This window comes from Chenopodium album, chromosome 4, assembly GCF_948465745.1.
Source record: "Chenopodium album chromosome 4, dcCheAlbu1.1, whole genome shotgun sequence".
Taxonomy (NCBI): domain Eukaryota; kingdom Viridiplantae; phylum Streptophyta; class Magnoliopsida; order Caryophyllales; family Amaranthaceae; genus Chenopodium; species Chenopodium album.
This window is the reverse complement of record NC_137837.1, coordinates 58,462,599-58,487,222: the sequence shown is the minus strand read 5'-3', so window position 1 is coordinate 58,487,222 and position 24,624 is coordinate 58,462,599. Positions and strand designations below refer to the sequence as shown.

Here is a 24,624-nt window from a genome sequence, read left to right as displayed (position 1 = left end):
TGACTCGGAAATTGACGCGTTTTCTTAAAATCAGATAGAAATTTCCGTACAGGAGGATACAATCGTATTTTCCTCAAAAACGTTCTTTGATTTTAATTAAAACTCTAAAAAGTCAACAAAAGTCAATTTATCAATGCTAATTGAATTAAGAATGAAAAGAACCTTCTAGAATAATCTAAAAGACTAAAACCATTCCTAATTGCATTAGGAATGATAAATCTATATTAGGCCCTCCTCTAGATCATTGGGCCGCATGTAAGGCTCAAACCGGGCCCAATTCAGTAATTTGGCCATAACTTCCTCAATATTCATCAGAATTGGGCTTATAATATATCGTTGGAAAGCTCTTTTCAAGCCCCATCCAACTACACTACTATTGGACCCATATCATGGATCAACAAACTGGATTGGCTGTTTTCTTAAAATAGGTTTTCAAAAACAGAGAGAAGAGAAAAGAAATTAAAACTTTCCGCAACACTAAACTTTCCACACTTTCACTTCATTCGATTATGATTCGACGTGAAAGGTACTCATCACTGGGTTTGGTTTTGGGGAGACACAAATGGGTGTCTACAGTTTGATTTCAAGGTTATTAGCTCAAATGGTAGAGCAGTGTACAACAATGTAGAACTTGCAATCCTGACCCAGACCCGATGACCCGACCCGAATGACCCGACCCATGACCCGACATCGACCCGAGACCAGTGACCCGAAATTGACCCAAAACCCGAATTAACCCGACCCGACCCATACCCGACCCGAAGTGGAACTGACCCGACCTTGACCCGAAACCCGAAATGACCTAACCCGAAACGACCCGACCCGAGATCACCTGACCCAAAGTTGACCCGAGACCCGTAACGACCCGACCCGAAAATGACCCGACCTTTAACTTCTTTTAGTAAATAATTATATAAGTTATAAAAAGTTTATATTAGGAAATTATACATTAAAATAGACCCAACAACATATTACATGACTACATTGACTTTCATATAATAGCTAAAAAAGATGGTCAAAGTGAGATGTGTGAATAGTGCAAAATGTCAAATCGTTAAGAGTAATTTGGGACGGAGGGGGTATAAGAATAATTCAAAGAAATTATTACAACAATGACAATGATAATAAGAGTACGTATTAAAACTAAGATCAATAAGAGAGTGAGGTATAACTCAATTAGTTAGAGCATCCCTCTTAGTTTCAGGAGATCCTGAAAGTGATTCTCAGTATAAAATTCTAAACAAAAAAAAAAAAAAAAGGTTAATAAAAGTCAAACAATTACTATAATCCATGAAAAAAATAGCCTTAATAAATATAGTGAGTTTTTCGTCAATAAATAAATAAATATGTATACAGAGTTGAATTTAACCTAATGAATCACCCGAATATGACTCGACTAGAAGTTGACCCGAAAATTGGACCCGAAAATTGACCTGACCCGAAAATTGACCTGACCCGAACTGACCCGACCCAAAAATTGACCCGACCCAAACTTGACCTGACCCGAACTCGACCCGAAGTGTTGACCCGATACTAGACCCGACCCAATTATTGGCTGACCCGAAATAAACCCGAAACCCGAAATGACCTGACCCGATAATCTTTTGACCCGAACTTTATCCGACCCGAAATGACCCGACCCATACCCGACCCGAATGACCTATTTTCCAGGTCTACAACAATGTATATGGTGTGGGTTCAATCCCCAAATAGCTTACATAATACTTGTTTATTGGTTTATTTTGTGTGTCACCATTGTTGGTTATTATAAGTATCTTCTAATTACTGAGCATAGCCCTATTCGTTAGGGTAACTTTTTAATTTAAGTCGCTTATGTACTCATTTGGGGTCACTTTTTCTTTTGAGTAAGGTCACTTTTTCTCTTGACTTTTTCTCTCGAGAAATGGTCACTTTTTTACTTGGTTAGGGTCACTTTTGCTCTTGATTAGGGTCACTTTTGCCTTTTATTTTAAAATGATTAAATCAAGTTTTAGAACAAGTTTTATTTTGACATTGGTGGGTGGATTGTGGTGACTGGTGGATCATCTATGAAATATGAAAATGTTTTATTCAAGGCTACTAGCTCAACTGGTAGAGCAATGTACAATTGTGTACATGGTGGGGGTTCAAGCCCCGCATAGCCTACCTATAACTTGTTTATTGGTTTGTGTCGTCTATCACCATTGTTGGTGTACTAACAATCGTTGTCATAATTTCTAATGGGCATATCGTTCACTTTAATTGAAGTCATTTTTGTACTCAGTTAGCACTTTTTTCTTTTGTTAGGGTCACTTTTTTCCTTCGTTAGGGTCACTTTTACCATAGATTAGGTTCACTTTTGCCCTTGATTAAGGTCACTTTTGCCCTTAAGTAGAGTCACTTTTGTCCTTGAGTATTTTGGTCCTTGATTAGGGTCACTTTTGCTCTGAAAATATGGTCACTTTTGTCCTTAATTAGGGTCATTTTGGTCCTTAATTAGGGTCGCTTATGCCCTTGAGTAGTGTCACTTTTGCCCTTGAGTAGGGTCACTTTTGCTCTAAAATAGGGTAACGTTATCCTTAATTAGGGTTACTTTTGTTTTGATTAGGGTCACTTTTGCCCTTGATTAGGGTCACTTTGGTCCTAAATTAGAGTTACTTTTGCCCTTGAGTAGGGTCACTTTTGCTCTAAAATAGGGTAACTTTATCCTTAATTAGGGTCACTTTTGTTTTGATTAGGGTCACTTTGGCCCTTGATTAGGGTTACTTTGGTCCTTAATTAGGGTCATTTTTGCCTTTGACTAGGGTCACTTTTGCGATTTTGCCCTTGATTAGGGTTACTTTTGTATTTTATTAGTGTCATTTTTGCCCTTGATTAGGGTTACATTGTCCTTGAGTTGGGCCACTTTATCCTTAAGTAGGATACATTAGTGCTTTTGGTAAGAGTCAACTTGTCCTTGATCAAGGTCACTTTTATCTTAGGTTAGGATCACTTTTGCTATAACACAAGACCACTTAGATATCTTGCAAGCTACGACATTGACCAAAATACAACATACCATAAGCTATAATCATGCACTATTTAAAATCTACATAGACTATGTAGGACTTGAACTCATATCATGTACAACTATTGCACATTGCTCTACCATTTGAGCTAATAGCCATGAAATCAAACACTTGCAAAAGCTTTCAAAGACCATGTACACCCAAAAAATCACATCTAACCCTTTTTTTTTCGTATCCATATACCACAAAATCTAACATAAATTTATTACCACACGTTCACATGAAAGGATAACTCCTTTAATTCCATCGAATGACACAACATAATTTTTTAATTAGCGAGTTGATAACAAAAAACATATATAATTCAGTAAATTAAGCAAAAACAACTTTGCCATTAGAAGATTTAGTTGAAATTGCAAAATTTGAGAAATCAATCAAAATTAAATCAACACAATACATACAAATTAACAGAGTTTATAAATTTGTTCAATGAGAGAAAAAAAAATGAGACGATTGACACATAACATCATATAAAATACAATTCGAAGGTCTAATAACAATAAAATCATAAGCAACGATAAAAAAAATTATGAAATTGAAAAATCAATTAAATTCAATTTAAAGATAGATTACCTCAATTTTGATAAAAGTTAGGTCATCAATTCGACAAAAATCCTTCATATTCCAAATTTGTAGTCATAGGAGGTTGAATTTCTTCCTGCTTTGAAGAATTGAAGTAGACCTTGAATGAAGGTTTGACACTTAGAGAAATTGAATGCAATTGTGCAACTCAGGTCGAAATCTGTAGCATTCAATTCTTCGTGTTTTGATCTCTAGATTTTCAAGTAATGACGCTTGAATTTGCCTTTGTGATTGCAGAAAAACTTGAATTAAGTTTTTGCAATTTGAGAAATTGAATGATTTCTCCATTAATGATCGAACATTGGAGGTAAGAGGTTCCTCTATTTCTCTCTCCTCGTTCATGTTTTCATGTTCTCTCTCCTCCATTGTTGCTGCCTTTGAGAGTTTGAGCTTCTATAAACGTTATTCTAGAATTCAAGAAATAATATATATATATATATATATATATATATATATATATATATATATATATATATATATATATATATATATATATATATATATATATATATATACTGTTCACATGTGCAAAAAAATGGATGTACAATAAAAATACTGTACACCGGGGGCATGCAAAATTTTCCGTATCTCTCTTCTTTGTCCTCCTTCCTCTCTCCTTTAAGGTTTTAGTTTTCTTGACGGTATAGGCCGGAAATAGTCTAATTATTTTAGAAATTAGACTACTTTCGACCCCCTTTTTTTTTATTTTTTATTTTAATTCAGTTTTTTGCTTAGTTGTTTTTTTATTCTTTGATTTGTGCTCTCCATTTATGAAGTCTGTCCCCCCTCCCCCCCCCCCTCTTTTTGGTTTTTACCTAATTTTCTAGGATTTTGATTCATAGACGAGAATTTTATTTTTAGGTATCTAATAATAACTAGAAAGGTGATTTGGATTCATATGGATTTAGGGTTTGTCAACTTTACGACTAGAACATCAACTCACACTACGAAGGTCTCTATTTAGAAAGATGTAAAGACATCGAAAATCATTGCTCGGGTCAACCTTGAAGCGATGGAGTGTGAGCTATGCCAAATATGTAAAATAATTATGATTTTGATTGTACAAGTTATGTTTTTTTTTTTTAATGGAATAGAGAGGGGTGATTTCATTAAATAATAATAGCTATTCGGCATTTACAATCATCCCGTAAGAGATCTAAATTCTCAATATAAGAATTTAACACCCCTAAATTAATGGCATCGCTTCTGAACCGCTCTTGGATAATTTTAGATGTCTTTACATCGTTCTTGACAGAGCTCCATTGATGTATAGTCGCAAAAGTGATAAAACTTGATTTATCATCAAGATCTGCAAATTTGCAAGACGAATCTTCTACATTTGCACCCCTATACCAACAGATAGACGACAATTCCACACATTTACAAGACAAATCTTCCAAATTTGTATCCCTGCACACACTACTAACAAACAAACAATACTAAACCTTACATGGAGGGGCCGAATATAATCACCATACTGTTGGTGATCTTGATTCGCTAAAAACATTAAATTAAAGAAAATTCTCTTTGGTAACACTGTAGTTTTTAATTTTCTCATTAGTGAATTAAAAAAATTCTTATTATCTGTGATAAATTTAATCTTTTATATTAAACTAACCATAAAATTAATGATAAATTATAGAATAATATTTAACTATAGTTAGTTTATTTATTTATTTTATTATTTTTTTTTTACTTTACACAAAAAAAAAGTTTTTACAAAAAAAAGCCACCCCTTCCTCCACTAGCCAGCCACCACACTCTGCCCCCACCCATGCCGGCGCCCAGTTTTTCTCTCGTCGACGCACCAGGCTCTCCCTCCCCCTGAATCGACGACTGATTTTTTTTGGCTTCAGCCCAGTCCTACCCGCACAATGATCACCTCTAAAAAAGTATTTGTTTATATGTTTGTTCCTTAGGCACTAGGCTTTTTATGGCAATTTCGATTGTACATTTGTTCTTTAAGGACTACAATTGCCCCTAAAAAGTAAAATTTTACCAAGAAATTTTTACAGCTTGAAAACTAAAACACGCAAAACATGACATTTTACATTGTTTAACTTAAATTTAATGAGCTATTTGAGAGTTTGTTAAACTTGTCAACAAAAAAAAAAAAAAAAAAAAAAAAAAAGAGTTTGTTAATGACTAACAAAGCCAAATACGGTTAGTCATAAAGGATATTTGTTGAATCTATAATATAATTGTAGAATCAATTCACCACAATCCAAACAAATTCTATTGATCACACTTTTTTTTTAATTTTATTTTTTTTAAAATTTTTTTAAACACCAATAACTACCCTAATCATCCCGCTATTTATTAATTTTTTTGTGTGTATTTTTTCAAGTATCATAAGTAACTTTATCTTTATGTAATTTTTTTACGTGTATGACGTATCCGTGGTATGCTCTCGTTGTATAAAATCCAGGTATTTGATAAATTTTGAAAATAAAATTTGTTAAAAACACTTGGGTATTTGGCCAATGTGGTGAAAAACCATTAAAAAAAAAATAAAAATTGAAAGGAGATTGGAGGCAACAGGCAATGTACCCTTCCTTCCTCCTCCTCTTTTCTTCATTGAAGCGGCTAATCTGAATTCTCCATTGAAGCGAGTTGAGAGCCTTGGCTCCTCCCTTGAAGCGGCGGCTTGTTAATATTCTATCCTCAATTAAAGTGTAGGTGAGATGTATTTCTTAATCATCGTATATCTGTTTCACAATCTATCTTTGATCGTTAGTTTAATTCAATTTAGGGTGTACTAAGGTAGATTGATTGTTGAGCTATTGGTTATGGATAAATTACTGTAATGCTAAGAATTTAACTTGATAAGTGAGTCAAATGTGTTTCAATGTGATGCGAAACCCTTGAATATTAGATGAATATGGAATTTTCTTCTTGGATCAGATTGATTATTGAATTATTTGCTGCATGTTAATAGTGTAAAATATGTGCTTTTCTTTTTCTTTTGTTATTCAAAATCTTCGGTTATTTGGATATTGGTAAAGTTAGATCTTGATTTTTTTTTTTTTTTTTTTTTCATATCATTATAAATTAAAATCTGATTATAATCTATAAATATGTCCAGTCTTAATTGGCATCTTGTCCTAATTAAGCACAGTTGCGGAAGTAACTTTTTTTTCTTTACCTTTCTAATAGTTGTGCCATTCTCATCAATTCACTGCAGACTTTTAGGCCCTTTTTGGTTGAAGGGATTTGGATGGAAAAGAAAAGAAAGGAAATTAATTTAATCAAATTCCCATATTTGGTTGAATAAATGACATAAAAATCTAAAGGAAAGGAAGGGAAGTGGGAGGAAAGTCTCTTAACAAAATTTTGGCTTTTCTTTCCTCCCAAAATTGGAGGAATTTGACTGGAAAGAGAAAAATGAAAGTAATTTCCTTTCTCTTCCCTTCCTTTCCTATTCATCAACCAAATATTGGAAAATAAAATCACTTTCCTTTCCCTTCTTTTCCTTTCTTTTCCCTTCCCATCTTTTCTCTTCTTTTCCTTTACTAATATTGAACCAAACAAAGCCTTAAGATATGATGCACTTGTCAAATGATTGATTTGAAATAGCTCTCGTTTTAGTTCTGCTTTACATCTATCCATGGTAATTTATTGTAAAACATTGAAACCTGAAATAAGCATGCTATCCACTGATATAGTTAAGATTGGGAAAGCTTTGATGGTTTTCGAAAAACGTTATCTTACCATTTTTTCTTAACGAGTTAACATCCTCTTCCTATAGTATACTAGTGAGTCTTGTATTCCTATAGTAGAAAAAATTGATGCATATTCATGTGTTTAATCACTTTTCCTTTACCTTCCACAAGCAAGCAGGATATTAAATTCGTTTAGGTATTGAGATTGAGCTGGTTGGTTCCACAATATGCACATTTGACAATAGCATTGCAGCCATTTTATTATTTGAGTGTTAAATTTTGTCTTTTGTGATTTATGTATGTGGATGATGATTTTTCATGCTTTGTTGATTACTACACGGAATAACCATTTTTGGTTCATGTAGCCGACCCCACTTATGGGATTAAGACTTTGATTGATTGTTGATGAACTAACAGTTCCATGTTTGATTTGCATTTAAATTGTGAAGTATGTCATGCAAGGGTCACCCATACTATAAATACACAAAAAGAGAAAAAAAAAATATTTTATGCAATTTTTTGTTATTTTATATAGTTCTTAAATATCTAAGAGATGAATTTTTTGATGAATGTCGTTGTAATATTGCTGTCGTGCTTGTGTTCTGTAGTTATCTAATCAAGGATGGTTGTCAAGTTTGAGGTAGATTTAAACGAGCCATTGGTTTTCCAGGTATGATTTTATCACTTATTTACTTGTAATAGCTGGGTAATAACTCTGCAAGACCTGATCTTTTGTTTACCATGTCCTTTTCTTAGTTGTTGCATCCGTGTCACCTGGTTTAGCAGCTTATTCTACTTTCTTGTATGATAATTTTATGCCACGTTTGTCATTAGTTTGCTCTTCCTTTCAAAAGTTAATGAAATCTCATCATATCTATGTTATATACACGCTTCCTTTTCAGCTTCTATAATCAGATGCTATTTTTTGTCTTCTTTCATACTCATGATTCCCCTCTTTCTCTTCTTGATTATGTTATATTCTCTCCTATACTTCTTCATTTTTACTTACAGTAGCATGGTGTAAAAACTCGGCCGTTACGTCGCGAATCGGTCGAGATGTAACGGATTTCAAAGTTGCCGATCCGATATTTCCCGATTCATAACGCTGCTTTTTGAAACTCCGAGATTTCGGCCGGTACGACCGTTTTAAGCTGAAAATCGGCCGCATCTAACGTTATTTACCGAGATTCGAAGAAAAAAATCGCAAACTTTAAGCTTTAAAACCACTTTTCCGGTGAGATCTCCATGATAGACGACTTTGTTACTGGCAAATAAAAGCGATTTTTATCTTGACCCCACCATGCACCATCTGACTTTACCCCTTCTCTTCCCCTTTGTCTTTATCTTTTTTCTTTCCCACGTGACTCCCAACCCCTTATTACACATTCACCTTTAGTCTAGAGTTAAGTCCATATTTTATTTTTATTTTTATTTTTATTCTTATTTTTTAAGAAAAGTCCATTTTTTTAATTAATTTTTTTTTTAAGAATACATAAAACTTAAAAATGAAATAAAATAAAATTCTTGCGCGACAACCGCGATCAACGCATCAAGCCCGTTACCGAATTACCGCGACCGTTTCCGCGATCGCGACCGAAACCGCATTTTCAAACCATGGGTAGTAGTTGACACATTTTGACTTTGGTACAATACACATAAGCTACTTTGACTTCATTTTTTAATTTATACTAATGCAAAAAAATGGTCATGTAGGGTCTTGTTAGATTCGTCTCAAAGTATATTTTTCAAATATCTTATTTTTATAGTTTTTGCATATTAATAATGGAATATATTGATGTTTTAGATAATACAATGGAAAACGTGCTTAAAGAAACATGTCAACTAATATGAAATGGAGGAGTTATTGTTACTGGTAATATAATACATCTAGCGTTGCAGGTTGGCCATCTTGGAGAAGCTTATGATGAATGGGTTCATCAACCTATTGTCAGCAAGGAGGGCCCTCGGTTTTTTGCAAATGATAATTTGGAGGTAAATCAATTATGTTTACTACTCGTGCTTAATTTTAACTTATAAACTTTGCTATTGGTCCCTTAACGGCAATTAATTGTTGCCTGTTTGGTAGTTCACTTTGTTTTTATAGTCAACCAATAGTAGGTGTTTTTATTGGTTGTTTTATGGAGCTGTTATCATTTTCTGTTAATATAGAAGTTAATATTCGACTTTTGGCTCTTAGTTATAATATGTGAATTTAATTATTATCTTAGTATTTTTTTTTCCATATTTTATTTTGTGATGTAAAGCTGTAATTTTTTTTGCTTTTGTCAGCTTTTAATTTTGGAAACATGTTGAAAGGTGAATACCATATTATTGGGTATTTGGGTGTTTGAAATGACTTTTAATTTTGGTGTTTGATCATATTATTAAGTTGAAAAGCGAATACTGATCAAAACTTCAGCCAAAAGCCATTGGTCAAACATGGCCTTTTTGTGGAACTTTTCCCAAAAATATATCTGTGGTGTTTGATTCAACTAGTTTTCTAGAATTCCAATGTCTAGATGGCTATCAAGCTAGAGAAGTCACATCTCATGGACCTCATACCAATCCGAATGATGAATGTACATAAGGCTGAAAATATATAAATTGAATGAAAAGATTTTAGAGTCAAATAGGTCTATACAACTAAGTAAACCCTGTTTAGATGGTTAGTGTTGAAGGCTCTTCTTTGCAATATGATACTGATTAGAGTTGGTTGGTAGGCATATACTTTAAAAACTTTAGAGGAAGTTTTATGCTATGGACTGATAATTTGACTTGTATTTCTGATTTAATTAGACTAATGCATAAAGATTAAGGCTTGAGACTTTGATTAATAATGGCAGAAATTTGGGTACAAAGTGATAGATTAATAGCTTAAAGGCTATTACTCCCTTGATAACCTTAGGTTATCACTCTCCTAGTAACTTGAGGTTACTACTCTCAACATTTTTCCTCATGTTCACATGATATCCTAGTGCATATACTAAGGCCAAGGAGTCAAGGACTACTAACCTATTAGTATTAGACTACCCAAAATGCCCTTCCTAATGTTGGTCTATTACATTACCGGCCCCCTAAACTTCTACCTTGTTCTCAAGGTGGATAATAATGAGATGCTAAAGCTCGGCATTGGTACTGAAGGTCATCATGCCACCACTCAAGGCTTCCGAAACAAGGCAAAAATTGCAGATTGTGTTGTAAAATGTAGGGGTTGCAGGTTTTGGGTCATGTAGGAGGGAAAATTGAAAATTTGAGAAATAGGAAACTTGAAAAATAGGGAAAATACTGGTAACGAATATTGTTGTCTGGGGGTCGATCTCTTTTCTCTTAAGTGGGCTGAAAGTATGTAGATTCAAGAAATAGGGAAAATATTGTTGTTTCAAAAGTGGGGTCAGCCTATTTGGACTGGTGCATGGTTGAGTAATGGGCTGATGGTTGGGTTTGATTGCTGGTGAGGTCAATGTGGGCCTAGTCTGAAAGGGCATGCTGGAAGGTCTTGATTCACTATTTGGAGATGCAATTGGATTTGCCAGGGAAGACCTAGGCACGTGCCCCATGTTCTCATAGTTGATGGTGGCCCTACTTGCTTGGTCATCAGTCAACATATTTTCAAAATTAGTCCATGTTTGTATTACTGAGTCACCATATTTTGCCACATGCCCTACATTCCAATTCCTCATCATGACCCATTTACCCTAACTAACATATTCTATCACCGGCTTCCTCTTCAAGTCAAATTCCTCTTTTGGAACCTACCAAATATCCACCACTCATGAAGTTCTCCACCCCCACCACTTGCAAAGTACCCTAGTTCATTTACGACCAAGACACCATCGCCGTTAAAGCCACCACAAAAGTCACCCCCCCTTCTTGCAACCATCCATGGTGACGACTCACTGGTAATCTCGCCTCCACCTACGCCGCTTCTTCCATCGCTGCTCTTGCACCTTGCACCATCTTGATCCGCCCATCACAAAGCTTGCGCCTTCTCTAGACCTGACAATCTTGACCTGACCCGAATGACCCGACTCGAATGACCCGACCCGCAACCCGAAAATCGACCCGAACTCATTGACTCGAAAAGGACCCGAACCCGAATAAACCCAACCCGACACGAACCCGACCCGAACTGGAGTTGACTCGAACGTGACCCGATGCCCAAAGTGACCCAACCCGAATGACCCGACCTGAAATTGACCCGAAACACGAAGCCGACCGACCCGAAATGACACGAAACCCGAAGTGACCCGACTCGATTATAACCCGAATTGGTTGACCCGAACTGACCCGAAACCCAAAATGACCCGACCCGAAGTGACTCGAAGTTATTGACCCGAATTGACCCGAAATATAATTATCGTCATACGTGAAATGACTCAAACCAAAAATAATTGATACTAAAAACGGTCTAATTAATTTAGGATTGATTTTTTTTTTTTTTTTAATTTATTTCTCTAAAATGGTGTAATGGATTACATTATAATTATTTATATTAAGTACAAAACCCAAAGTACACCAATAGTTCTTCAATGCACTAATGTATTTTCAAATTTCAGCTATAAAAAATAAAAAATAAATAAATAAAAAATAAATAATAAATAAATAAATAAATAAATAAATAAATAAAAAACAATTAGTCCACCTGCAACAATACAAGTATACAACTACTGAAGTAGTAAAGCACATGCATGAATTTCAAAGCATCCCTTATTACTTTATTAGTTACTCATATATTACATAATGTTAGCAAATTGCAACCTGACATCAAATTAGAGTTTATAGATGAACAAATCATGTCACAAGCAGGAAGCAGTTAATAAAACCCATTCAATGTTAGCAAATTGCAACTTGACATCAAATTAGAGTTTATATATGAACAAATCATGTCACAAGCAGCTAATAAAACATTCAAACCTATTCACCACTGAACCACAAGGATATAGCAGTAGCAAACTTAGTAGCAAACTTAGGAGCAGGTTCTAATATATTACACAAGTTTTAATAGGCAAAAAAAAATACCAAAGATAAAGCAAATACAATACAAGTTCTAAAAGGCAAAGACATCAAACAAACTGATATCCTTTAAAAATCGTACTACAATAATACTCCACCCCTCTAAATTCTCGACATCAAACATGTGATATTGTTGCAGCCCAATCCACATAAGATCCGACAAACGTATCTTCTTCATTTGCTACAAAAATAAAAACAAAATGTTACATTTAAATTTTCAAATATAAATTAGTGGTGCAAAAATAAAGTATAGTATCAACTTCTCCATGAAAAGGTACTTACATTCATAAGAAAACATCCAACTACGAGTTGTTATCAAAGCTTCCACATTTTCAGGAAGGTAACAACTTCTCCATTTATTCAATATTCTACCTCCTATGCTGAAAGTTGATTCCGAAGCAACGGTTGTTAGGGGCACAGCCAAAATATCTCTAGCAAGACAAGAAAGCTCTTTATATCGAAGTTCATTTTCTTTCCAATAAGCTAATACATCAAGCTTCGCTGTTCGATCTAATTTAGGGTCCTCAAGATAGACATCCAACATGGACCTTTCACCATGTGAAGATGAGGCCTCCTTATCATCATATTTCTGAATTTAACACAGCAACAAAATATGAATCAAACACTAAAATCCAGAAACTAACAAAATTGAAACCAAGATAATAAGAAAACTTACACATATCACAAGATCAGATTTCAAAAAATAGAAAAAAGGAAAACTGAAAAGCATAATAAATCCTACTGATATGAGCTCTAAACCAATATCACTGCTTCCTAATATCACTAACAACAACTACATTATTTTAATCAAGAACATAAGCCTACCCAACTTTCCTAATTAATAGGAAAAGATTTTGACCATTACTCAACATGATATGTACTGTATCACTGCAGCAAGATAAGAAAACAGGGGTTCTAAGACTTCTAACTTCTATCCCTTCTATTTTGGGGTTCCCTGACTATTCTGTGTTAACGGAAACAATAAACTTAAGACATAAAAAACAGTAAGCAAAGTACTATACATTTTATCTATAACTTTGAAATAACATAATAAAAATTACCGCGAAGTAGTCTAATTTTCTCTTGCGGTTCCCATATGAAGTGTTTGTGGAGGATTTGGACCTTGAACTAGTGTCAATGTTTGATGTCGGTGATGTTTCATTTCGGACATACAGCTTATAAAGCTTTCCCAAGTTATACTGAATTTCGTTAACTTTCATGGTGGCCACTACCTCTCCAAACATGTGTTCATAACAAAACTTAAGAACAGATAATTTGCAACGAGGATCAAGAATAACAGCAAATGCAAACAACATGCCATAGTCATCATCTTCCGATTTAAACCAATACTTGTCAAACTTGCTTTTCATATCTATTGCCATGTTTCTCAGAATTTCCTCACTGTCATGCTCCAAATCTGTCAACAACATGAGAATTTTCCAAACATTCTCGAAATAAAGATTTGAGGTAGGATAATCTCTTCCCAAAAACAATTCAGTTATCTCATGAAACGGCTCTAAAACATCTCTGATTTTCTCAAGAATTTCCCACTCTTCCAAAGTAGGACAACAATGTTGAACTTCAGACATTTCTCCAAAGGCCTCACGATATATAATGGCCCTATCAATCATCATGTACGTGGAGTTCCACCTTGTTTGGACATCAAGCCACAATGATTTAGTTTCTTGTAGCTTAACTAAATGCACACAAGAATGGAATTTTTTTTTTCTTGCTTCGGAAAATTTAACACGCTTCACACAAAGTCTTACTTTCTCAACAATATGTTCAATAGCTTTAAGACCTTCTTTAACAATAAGATTTAATACATGGGCAGCACATCTCACATGAAAAAAATCACCATCACATAACAAAGCCCCTCTTGCAAGTAGAGTGTCCTTCAAATAATTTTGCATTCTATCATTACTAGAAGCATTATCTAACTTAAAGCTAAAAATCTTGTCATCAATACCCCAATCTTGAAGCATGGCCAACACAACAGTATACATTGCTTTTCCAGTGTGTGGTGTATCAATGTGACTGAAATTTAACACTCTACTAACTAATTTCCGGTCAGCATCAACATAATGAGCAGTCAAGCACAAATATCCCTCAGTTTGACAAGAAGTCCACATATCACATGTCAAAGAAATACGACCAGAGACTTTACGAAGAGTTGCCTTTAACTTGGCCTTATAAATTTGATGCAATTTTAGACAGTCAGCTTTAGCAGTGTTTCTAGTAATGAATTTCACATCAGCATTTAGATATGCATGAATATCTCTATTACCATCATGTTCAACCCAAGAAAAAGCATAACCATGTTTTATTATGGCTTTAGCTACCAACTCTCTATACACTTGTTGGTTAAAAATTTTACCTGTGGCTCCTCCTTTGTTTTTCAAGGAATTCTGATATGGGGTACATTTACTAAGATGCCTTTTCATATTGCCCGTACCATAACGCGAGTTGGCAATGAAAGATGAGCTTTGACAATGTTTGCAAATGCACCTTGATTTCCCATCTGTACATTCCACCATGTCAATCATGAGGAATTCCTTCCAAACCAAGCTCCGTCTCTTGTCTAAAACAGCAGAATTGGGCTCCGCAATGGTCACATCCTTCTCAAACGTAGTAGATTCAGGAACTTCAGGTGAAACATGAGTGGCTTCTTCTTGTGATGAAAAAAAATCTGCTTCTGGCTCTAGTGGATCTGGTGTCATCACAGACTCTTCATACAAAATCCAATCCATAGCTGCAAACAAATTGGAAAATTAATAACAGTGCATAAATAAGGGGGAATTGGTCATCATAATCATACAATCCACATCCCATCCAGAAACCAGACAAATTGGGTGTAATTATTAGGTAATTATTAGTGTTTATATATATTATATATATTATATATATATGTACTTACCCTTCTCTTGTGGTTGTGGAAGCTCTGACTCTGTGAGGTTCAAAATTCCAGCATGGTATACACATGAAAAAAAGGATACATGCATTAGAAAGCAATTACAGATATGAACTCCTAAAAGGGGAAAAGATATTAAACTAGGTAAATACCTAGTAGAGGATTAAATTTTAATTCAGACACATAAGGCCATAACCCATCCAATAAACATAATTTGAATACATAATTAGAATGTCAATATAATTGCATGAGCCAATAAACTAAAACCCAAGAGACAACATTTGAATACATAATTAATTAAGAGAAGAATAATGAAACGAAAAGGACATGCAAAACTAATACTCTGCAACAAAACTAAGAGAAGCTTGTTTCCCTTTAAACAAAACTAAAAGAAAATCAGTTTATCCCCATTAATCCATTACATGCAACCATTCAAATTCATTCCCCATTTTTTTAAGTTCTAACCAATTGAGCAAAATAATCAAAGAAATACACAATTACCTAACATTTCTCACTTGAGTTGAGAAGACGAAGAATAGAGTAGACGCTTGAGCGGTTGAGCAAATCCAGTGAGGACGGAGAATTGAGATCTGAAGAGAAGATGGAGTCTTCCAAATGAAAATAAATTAAAAAAACCAAGGAAGAGAAGATGGAGAATGGGTGAAAACTGAAAACGCCTGTTGATTTCTAGGGTTCTTGATTTTGTTCTACAAAGGTCTTCTTACTTCTTTAGGAGAATTAGGAATTTAGGAGAGGAGAGTCAGACTCTAGTCTTTACTCTTTACTTCTTTAGTCACGTTTTTTGTTTATTTGTTTGTTTATTTTTTTCTTTTTGTGTAAATATTAAAAAAGTTACTATTGAAGTAAAATAAGAGGGAAATTTCCCTCTATTTTTTCAACTAATTTTATTTTGGAGGGAAAATTTTCACTCTACTTTTTAATCGAGTATTAAGTAAATTGTTTGAATATGGTCTATGGTAGTATGGCACAAAAATTCCCTCCAAAATTTTCAAGTGTAAGTATGTAACTTTTTAAATATTGAATTTCACAAACAATTAATTAGGAGTGTAAATGAGCCGAGCCGAGTACTACCTTGTTCATGTTCAGTTCATTTAACTTAGGCAAGTCCGAGCACGATCTCGAGCTTTCAAGCGAGCTCGAAAATCAGTTCAAGCTTGTCTCATTTAGTATAATGTATGTTTACGAACAGTTTATGAACAACTTATTTATTAAACGAGTTGATAAATGAGTGATTCATGAACAAGCTTAATAATAAACGAGCTTTTATAATAAACGAGCTTCATACTTTTGACCTTTGAAAATATCATAGTAGGATACGGTCCGAGACGTGTCGTCGTGTATCTCACGAACAGTCTAACATAGTGTTTGACACGAACACAACGATTGGATGAAGTTTTCATGTATCCTAGTATACTACAGGACAATAACGTTATAACTTAGAAGTAGTATTCATACTATATTAGTATAGTACTATAGTAACTATCGTCCATGAATTTGTTACGAAGTACTTCCTCCGTTTCAATTTACTTGACTTATAGTCCTATGACATGCAATTTAAGGAGTTAATTAAAGAAGACAAACGATATTTTTAATACAAAAAAATAAAACTGCCAATAAAAGGGATGAATTGGGGTTTCATGGTATTAATTTTTTTTTTTTTTTTATCTTATGTTAATCTTCTTTAATCTCTTCCTTAAATTGCGTGCCAAAGGACTATAGGTCAAGTACATAGAAACGGAGGAAGTATATTAGTTTAGTTGTACGCGTAATACTTGCAATATTGTCAATATATACCGATATGCGTATTAAATGAAATAATTGAGTAATGATCAGTAACTCAATAATCAATAACTATATACTAAAAGACACACCAGCAATGACACGTGTCATCTCCTAGTGTGTCCTTAGTTTTTTATTTTTTTTTATAAAAAAATAATATTGTATTTCGGAAATAAATCTAATACTATGCACATAAATAAAAGATAACAATTTTTTACATAAATAAAATATATCAAATGTATACATAATAACATAAATAAAATATTTAATGTATTTTTCATAATATGTATATATTGACAACTATATATATTATATTTTTTAACAAAATTTATGTCATATGGTGTGTTAGGTACTACAATTATTACAACGAGGATTTTTATTGTTTTGAATTTTTTTATTTGATTATTTTAGACAAAATTATGTTATATAATTAAATGTGATGTTAATATAAGAATTGTTATTACAAAGTACTGTGCATGACACGGGACCTAACCTAGTAAACAAAGAATTTAATGTTGGCTTGTTTGAGACCACAAGTCATAACAATAATTTTGTAATAAAATGAATCATTTTATAACAAATATTCAAATCCGTTACAAAAAGATCACGAACACGCTCACTCATACCACCTATTACTTAAATAGACTATTGGTGAATAAGTAAAATAACTAGTAATAGTAATTAAGGAAAAATGATTTAGATAACTCTTTATATTTTATATATTGGAAGAATAATAGTATTATCCTATAATTTTAGATTATAATTCTTATAATCTTATATAATCAATACATGACTACATGTATTTTGTATAACCTTATCAGAATTGTTGATCATAAAAACATATTTGAGAAGATAAAATAATATCATTATTATTTATTTATGATTGGATTTAAAAACTCATCTGACCCGAAATTGACCCGACATTTGAACCTGAAAGTTGACAATCTTGACATGACCTGAAGTGAACCGACTCGAAATGACCCGACCCGAACTTAACCCGACTCGAACTTGACGCGACTCGAACTTGACCTGATAATTGACCCGACCCGAAATGACCCGACCTGAACTCGACTTTGACCCGAAACCCGAACTGACCCGACCCGAACCCGACCCGACCCGAACATTTCTTGACCCGAATTTGACCCGACCCGAAATGACCCGACCTGAACCCGACCCGAATGACCTGTTTGCCAGGTCTAGCCTTCTCTGTTAGTCCACCACTAGCGGTGGCCTTACAACCATGCTCACCATTTCAGCCAAGTATTCCTGGACCACCGCCGGATCCACTTTAACCAGCACCTTCTCTCTCGAATTTTGCTCCCGGTGACCCACGTGAGACACCACTAAGTTTCCTTCTCCATCTCCCCCCCTAAATTCGGTGCGAACACCACTAGCAAGACCACGAAACCCACCACCAGATTCACTGGCAAAGTTACCTTGACCTCCACCCTTAAACCCGTCTCCAAATTCTCCCAATTTCATGAGCTCTTGATGCATACAACGGCTTCCTTCCCTAACCCTAGACCGTCCAAGTGCTCACCTTCATGAACCTCATGTACTTGGTTCGTCGGAGTTCGCACCCTTTTACCAACACCATCTTGGTTGTGCTCTTCCTCGAGGTTGACAAACGATGGGTTTAGACTCGCTTGTATCCTAGCCGCCTTGGCTTTGACTTGCTTGAATTTCCTCAGCCCTCTTTCTTTCCGCCGCCATAGCTTTGACGACTGCGGCCTTCACCACCACCCTAAGGGACTCCTCTTCACGCTTCTTCCTCAACGCCTCAAAGTAATCAGCTATTGCACGTTGAGCAGCCTCTGCCACGCGATCAAAGGCTGCTGTTATGGCTGCCTGAACAACCCTTTTTTTTTTACAAAAAAAAAAAAAAAAAAAAAAAATAATTGAGTGGCAGTTTCCGGCAGCGAAAGGCCCAAGACACCGCTCTGATACCAATTTGTTATGGACTGATAATCTGACTTGTATTTCTGATTTAATTAGACTAATACATAAAGATTAAAGCTTGAGACTTTGATTAATAATGGCAGAAATTTGGGTACGAAGTGATAGATTAATAGCTTAAGGCTATTACTCTCTTGATAACTTTAGGTCATCACTCTTCTAGTTACTACTCTCAACATTTTTCCTCACAATTCACATGATATCATAGTGCATATACTCTCCCCTATTTATACTAAGGCCAAGGAGTTAGCAGAAATTTGGGTACAAAGTGATAGATTAATATTTTAAGGCTATTACTCTCTTGATAACTTTAGGTTATCACTCTCCTAGTAACTTGAGGTTACTACTCTCAACATTTTTCCTCACAGTTCACATGATATCCTAGTGCATATACTCTCCCCTATTTATCCTAAAGCGAAGGACTCAAGGACTACTAACTTAAAAGTATTAGACTACCCAAAATGCCCTTGTTGAATATAGGTTCCATTTAAATCTTCTTCATTATTTTCCGCCCTTTTTAAAAATTGTGCCATGAGCAAGTAAGTTGAGATAGAGCGAGTGTTAGTTTCCTGCTTGTTTCCGTTAAACTTAGAACCGGCTTTTAAGTTCTATTAGCAATACCTTTCCTTTTGAATTCACTCTTTCCTATGCTTTGTGATCCAGTACGTTGACCATCCTTGGAGCCGGAGTATATTTTTATATTTTATGAATGCTCTTCTTTCCTAAAAACTCTTTAGATTCCATATTTGGTGTGCAGCTTTAAAACTCTTCTAATTTTTTATTTTTTTTATTTTTTTTTATTTTTATTTTTAAAAATAAACTTGGATTTAGGTTTGTTAAATTAGAAAGATGATGGCTTTATTGTCACGCAAAAAATATAACTTACCTGCTTACCCAATGAAATTAATTATTAAGCATCATTTTGTCTCTATTTTGGTTAGTGAGTCAAGGATCTAGCAATGTGGCATACACATCTTGGCGTTTACATGGTATCTCCAATATTTATCTTTCTTTTGGACATTTTGTCTCTTACAAAATTAATATATTATGACATGTTATTGTTATTTGGATGACTTAAACCTGATATGAAATTCAATTGAAGATCTCTTTAAAGATTTCATAGTTATTATAAAACAGATTGTCATTGCTATTTTGTGGCTATCATTTTTTAAGTACTTGTGTTGTACAATTAATAGCATGAATTAAAGATACACGAGCAATAGTGTTATACTGTTATGTAATGTTTTTTATAGCAGCAATGTGATGCATGATCTCTTACCTAAATATTGTCTTATGTGAAATAGATTTTAACTCGCACTAAGTGGTGGGTGATTCCGCTGGTATGGCTACCAGTCGCGTGCTGGCTTGTTTACGTATCTATGCAGAGGGGACTTACCCCTAATCAAGCAGCAGCAGCATTAGTCTCTGGTATCGTCCTTTGGTCACTGATGGAGTATAGTTTGCACAGATTTCTGTTTCACATAAAAACACAAAGTTACTGGTTAGCTCTCACTCTCACTCTCTCTCTCTCTCTCTCTCTCTCTCTCTCTCTCTCTCTCTCTCATGGTATGTGTGGTTCCCCCCTTCAACCCTAATTTGCTTATATAAGCTTCGCATAATTGCTTTTATGATTTCTACGTTGGGATTCGATACTCTAATTCAAAGTTGGTGAAAGTAATGCAATAATGAAACCACAATTTTATTGGTACTAAGGATGCACGTTATTGCTTTAGTGATCCTTTTATATGGCATGGAACTTTCATTAGATGACTTCCCAGTGAACTTGATTGGTAAGGATTGGGAATTCCTAGGGAATTAGAATCTGTATTACCTTCCTTTTCTCATGCTAAAGTCCTTGACTTGTGTAGTTGCCCATGATCTCCAATGATATAGTATAGGGCTATAGGCTGGCTTAATAATCAATATAGTAGGAGTGATTGGATGACTGGATGAGAACAAGGTTGCTACTTGTAAAAGTTGCAATTATTTGATTGAGGTCGTTGAGCATAATGCTGGATATTTCAAATTTTAAAGAATTTCGGCTTGTTTGTCTCTTTTAGTATTATCATTGCATCACTTATTTTACCTAATTTCTATGCAATTTGTCACTATCAGTTTATTTGTAGTAGATTTTCATGCAACAACTGTGTGTGTGTGTGTGTGTGTGTGTGTGTTTCCCTCCTTATTATTTAATTTTTTGGCTTAAAGTGGCAACATTTTCCTTAAATTTAATAGTATGAAATAAGATTCATCTAATTGTCTAATTAGAAACCACATTAAAATTGGGACAAGAAACACATAATCTGACATGTGAATTACGACAAAAATTTGGTAATAGTAATTTGTTACACATCTGTTTGACACAACCAGAAGTTTAACACTTTCTCCAATTATATTTTTATTTATTTATTTATTTACTTTTATTTTTTCCTTTTGGCACATTTGGACCTTTACACTATTCACACTGTCCTTTGATCGTATATTGTAATTTTTTACGTTAAAAAAAAAAAAAACATTTATGTAATATCTTGCTAGAATGGTCTCAATATGTACTTTCAAAATATCAACTATTTGTAATCTATACTAGAAGATAATCAAAGATATTCACTATTATATTTATGCATCGTTAAGCTCATAACTCCAAGTGATGCAATCACAAAAGCACCGAGGAAGTATTATTATAAATATTATTATTAGTTTATTTTAATAAACTAAGTGACCCTACCTCAATCTTATATGACCTTACCCAAAGTTGAACTGGGTGACTCAGAGATCATTCAAGGTTCTTGATTCAAATCATTTAATAAAATCAATCAACTACTTTATCACTTTAGATTCAAATGACACCTGCTCTTAATTGGAATAATCCAGTGTTAAATTGTCTAATGAGTTTGTTTAGGTTACTTAGCTTAAAATGGCATCTTCTCTTAATAAAAATACTCCAGCATTAAATTGTCTAGTAAGTTTGTGTAGGTCAATCTTCAGATTATGAAGGTGTGTCTGTGTCTACATGCGCGTGCTTTTTTGCCCGTGTACGTGGGTTGGTTGGTGTGTCTGTGGGTAAGCGTGTGCACAACCAGTTTTTGGTGGTCCCTTTGTCATGTTTTTAAAATCCTGGCGATAAGTATTTCAGCATACCTAGTCACCAAATAAAAAAGAGGGGGTGCGGTTTCCGCAATTACTTATAAAGCTTTCTTCTGTCCTGCAACAAATGCTCCTTATTAATGATTGGTGTTGGCATGTGTGATCTCCTTGCTTATTTTTCCCTGTTCAATCTTTGGGATAGTATTGAGAGAAGACATCTTATTAGATTTAATAATGAGATAAGAGAATGAACAATGAAGTGCCAATACACGGGCCTTTGGGGGATAAACTATGCGAAAGGAGAGTAGAAAGAATTAAAAAACCCCTATTGCTCCCTTAGACTATGAGACCTTGCCATAATGATAAGAAAAGAACAACATAATTCTAAAGTAGCAAAAAACCTTTAATTAATTACAATAAAGCCAAATAATTTTAAGTAACAGGACAAATACCAAATGAAAAAAAGTCAGGCGCAAAAGTCAGCTGCTGCCAATGCCAGTGAGAGGTTGCTAGGCAGAGGGAATCCATAGATGTTACTATGCTGGAGGTTTACAGGTGGCATTAACTCCAGTGAGACACTGAGACCACGCTGACCTATCTTGTTTTCTCTTTTTCTTTTCGATATACATGAAGAAAGGTCAGTAAGAGAGTAGAGAGGTGAACACTGAGTAGTGCTAGGCTGCATATAAGAAGCCAAAAAGAAAGATTATGAATAACTAATCATTACTTACACCCTTCAACTCGTGTCTTAGTCATGAATTATAAAATTTATATTGTTTTAGGAAATTCTTATAGTGTTTATTTGTAGCCCTTATGGCTACACGTATCATCCCCCCCCACCCCCCCTTGCAGGATTATCGATACGGTTTATATTCAAATAATTTTCTAGTATATCCTAAATGTATGTAGGAAGTTTGCCAATTCTAAAAGTATAATTAAAAAATAGTGATTAAGTGTTATATGACATCTCTAAATCGAGGCATTTTTTTGCACTTCAAAGAATTTTGTCTCTAATCACAGGCTGAGTTCACTAACCCCTAAATTATGCATTTTTAATTCTTTTCTTGGCTATGGGTGGAATTTATTTTATTTTATAAAACTGGATAGGATTGGGAAAAACTTTAATAATGTTCATCTTTTATGGTTTTCATCACGATTATGTAGCATGATCAGATTGTTATACTACTGTGTCAATCTTGCTATGAGTGTCGGGTGCTGGAGATCATCCAAGTGTGAGACATGTTAGAGCGCAAAATATTGGAACAAGGACTTTTTGTAAAATCTGTACATGAATGCATGAATAGATTCTTGATTTCAGAAGACTTTGTGCTTTACACAATACATGCAACTTTTCATGCAATGTAGGTTGTTGAATTCTTATTGTTAGCATACATTGTATAATTTTTTGTATTTTCCATTTTACGAATATTTGGTACAAGATAATTGAAGATTATGATTGGAACTTAAAATATAAAGTAAAGATTTCATATCTTTGTTGGAGTTCTGAGTCAATACAGAGTCAAAGCTCATAGTTTGACAAATGGTTGCAGGGCAAACACCATGCATTATCTTCTTCATGGTTGCCATCACAAACACCCCATGGATGCTCTGCGGCTTGTGTTTCCTCCAGCAGCAACAGCAATTCTCTGCGTACCAGTATGCCTTCTTCATTTTATTTATCGTTGCAAATTTGATATGATACTGAACATATAATGTTAAGTTAATTGTAACATATAAGAGGGTTTTTTGTTTGTTCGGTGTGCGACAATTGTATGGTTAGTTTGACCTTAATAACAGCTTAAAGAATATAAGCTCACGTATGAATTTGGAGATTACAGAATTGAAATTTTAATTGTTATTTATTTTTAACATAGGACTGAAGTGGCTTGTTGAGTCTATGTCATGAGACTTTTCCTCTGTCATGACCTGATGCTAGAAATTTCTAACATGTACTTATATTAATAATCCTCGTATGCCCTAAAGGATTAAGTGATCTTTGCCTTAGAAAAGTGATGATTCTACAAAGCCCAACTTTTGATCAAATATATTGGATGCTATATATGCCTGAATTCTTGCTTTTTTACATTCGATTTCCTCAGGAATTTGTGTTGCCGAGAGTTGATGCTGTAACTGTGGAAGGATAACTATACAACTTTTGATTATACTTCTTATATGATGTCTAGGTCATCTCTATTTTTCTGACTAAACTTATTATAATGAATAACTTCTGTATCGGCACAACTTGTGATGATTGGTTTAGGCCTTAAGGGTATTGAAGGGGTGCTTTATAGTAAATGGGATGACAATACTGTCATTGCCCATGAAATCAATATATGCTTTTTGTGTCCAACAATTTTTCTGGTTATGTTGTCTTTTCATTCATTTTAACCTGAAAAACAAAGTGCAAAACCATGATTTTAAGGAAATAAATGAAGAATAAACCTTTTAAAACTAGGGAAAATTCAGTAGTTCAATATCAAGGAAACTATTTACCCTAAATCTTACAGTTATTGGATTTCTTATTGATTGGTACAAGTAGGAAAACATCATGTTAACAAGGAAAGATGAT

The 24,624-nt window shown here is 34.3% G+C and overlaps 1 protein-coding gene across 2 annotated transcripts in view; it reads left to right on the top strand.

The window, feature by feature from the left end:
• The first annotated feature begins 6,104 nt into the window (after positions 1-6,104).
• Positions 6,105-24,624, top strand: part of LOC145629151 (dihydroceramide fatty acyl 2-hydroxylase FAH1-like) — a 19,203-nt gene continuing 683 nt past the window's right edge. Inside the window, exons 1-5 of one of the 2 annotated variants that reach the window (XM_081681687.1) lie at positions 6,105-6,304; positions 7,900-7,961; positions 9,191-9,283; positions 20,276-20,472; positions 23,606-23,711. In XM_081681687.1, coding sequence (XP_081537813.1) covers positions 7,914-7,961; positions 9,191-9,283; positions 20,276-20,472; positions 23,606-23,711 — 444 coding nt within the window. In that variant the 5' untranslated portion in view covers positions 6,105-6,304; positions 7,900-7,913. Of the gene's footprint in view, positions 6,309-7,899; positions 7,962-9,190; positions 9,284-20,275; positions 20,473-23,605; positions 23,712-24,624 lie in introns of both variants that reach the window. The other variant, XM_081681686.1, reaches the window with a different exon arrangement.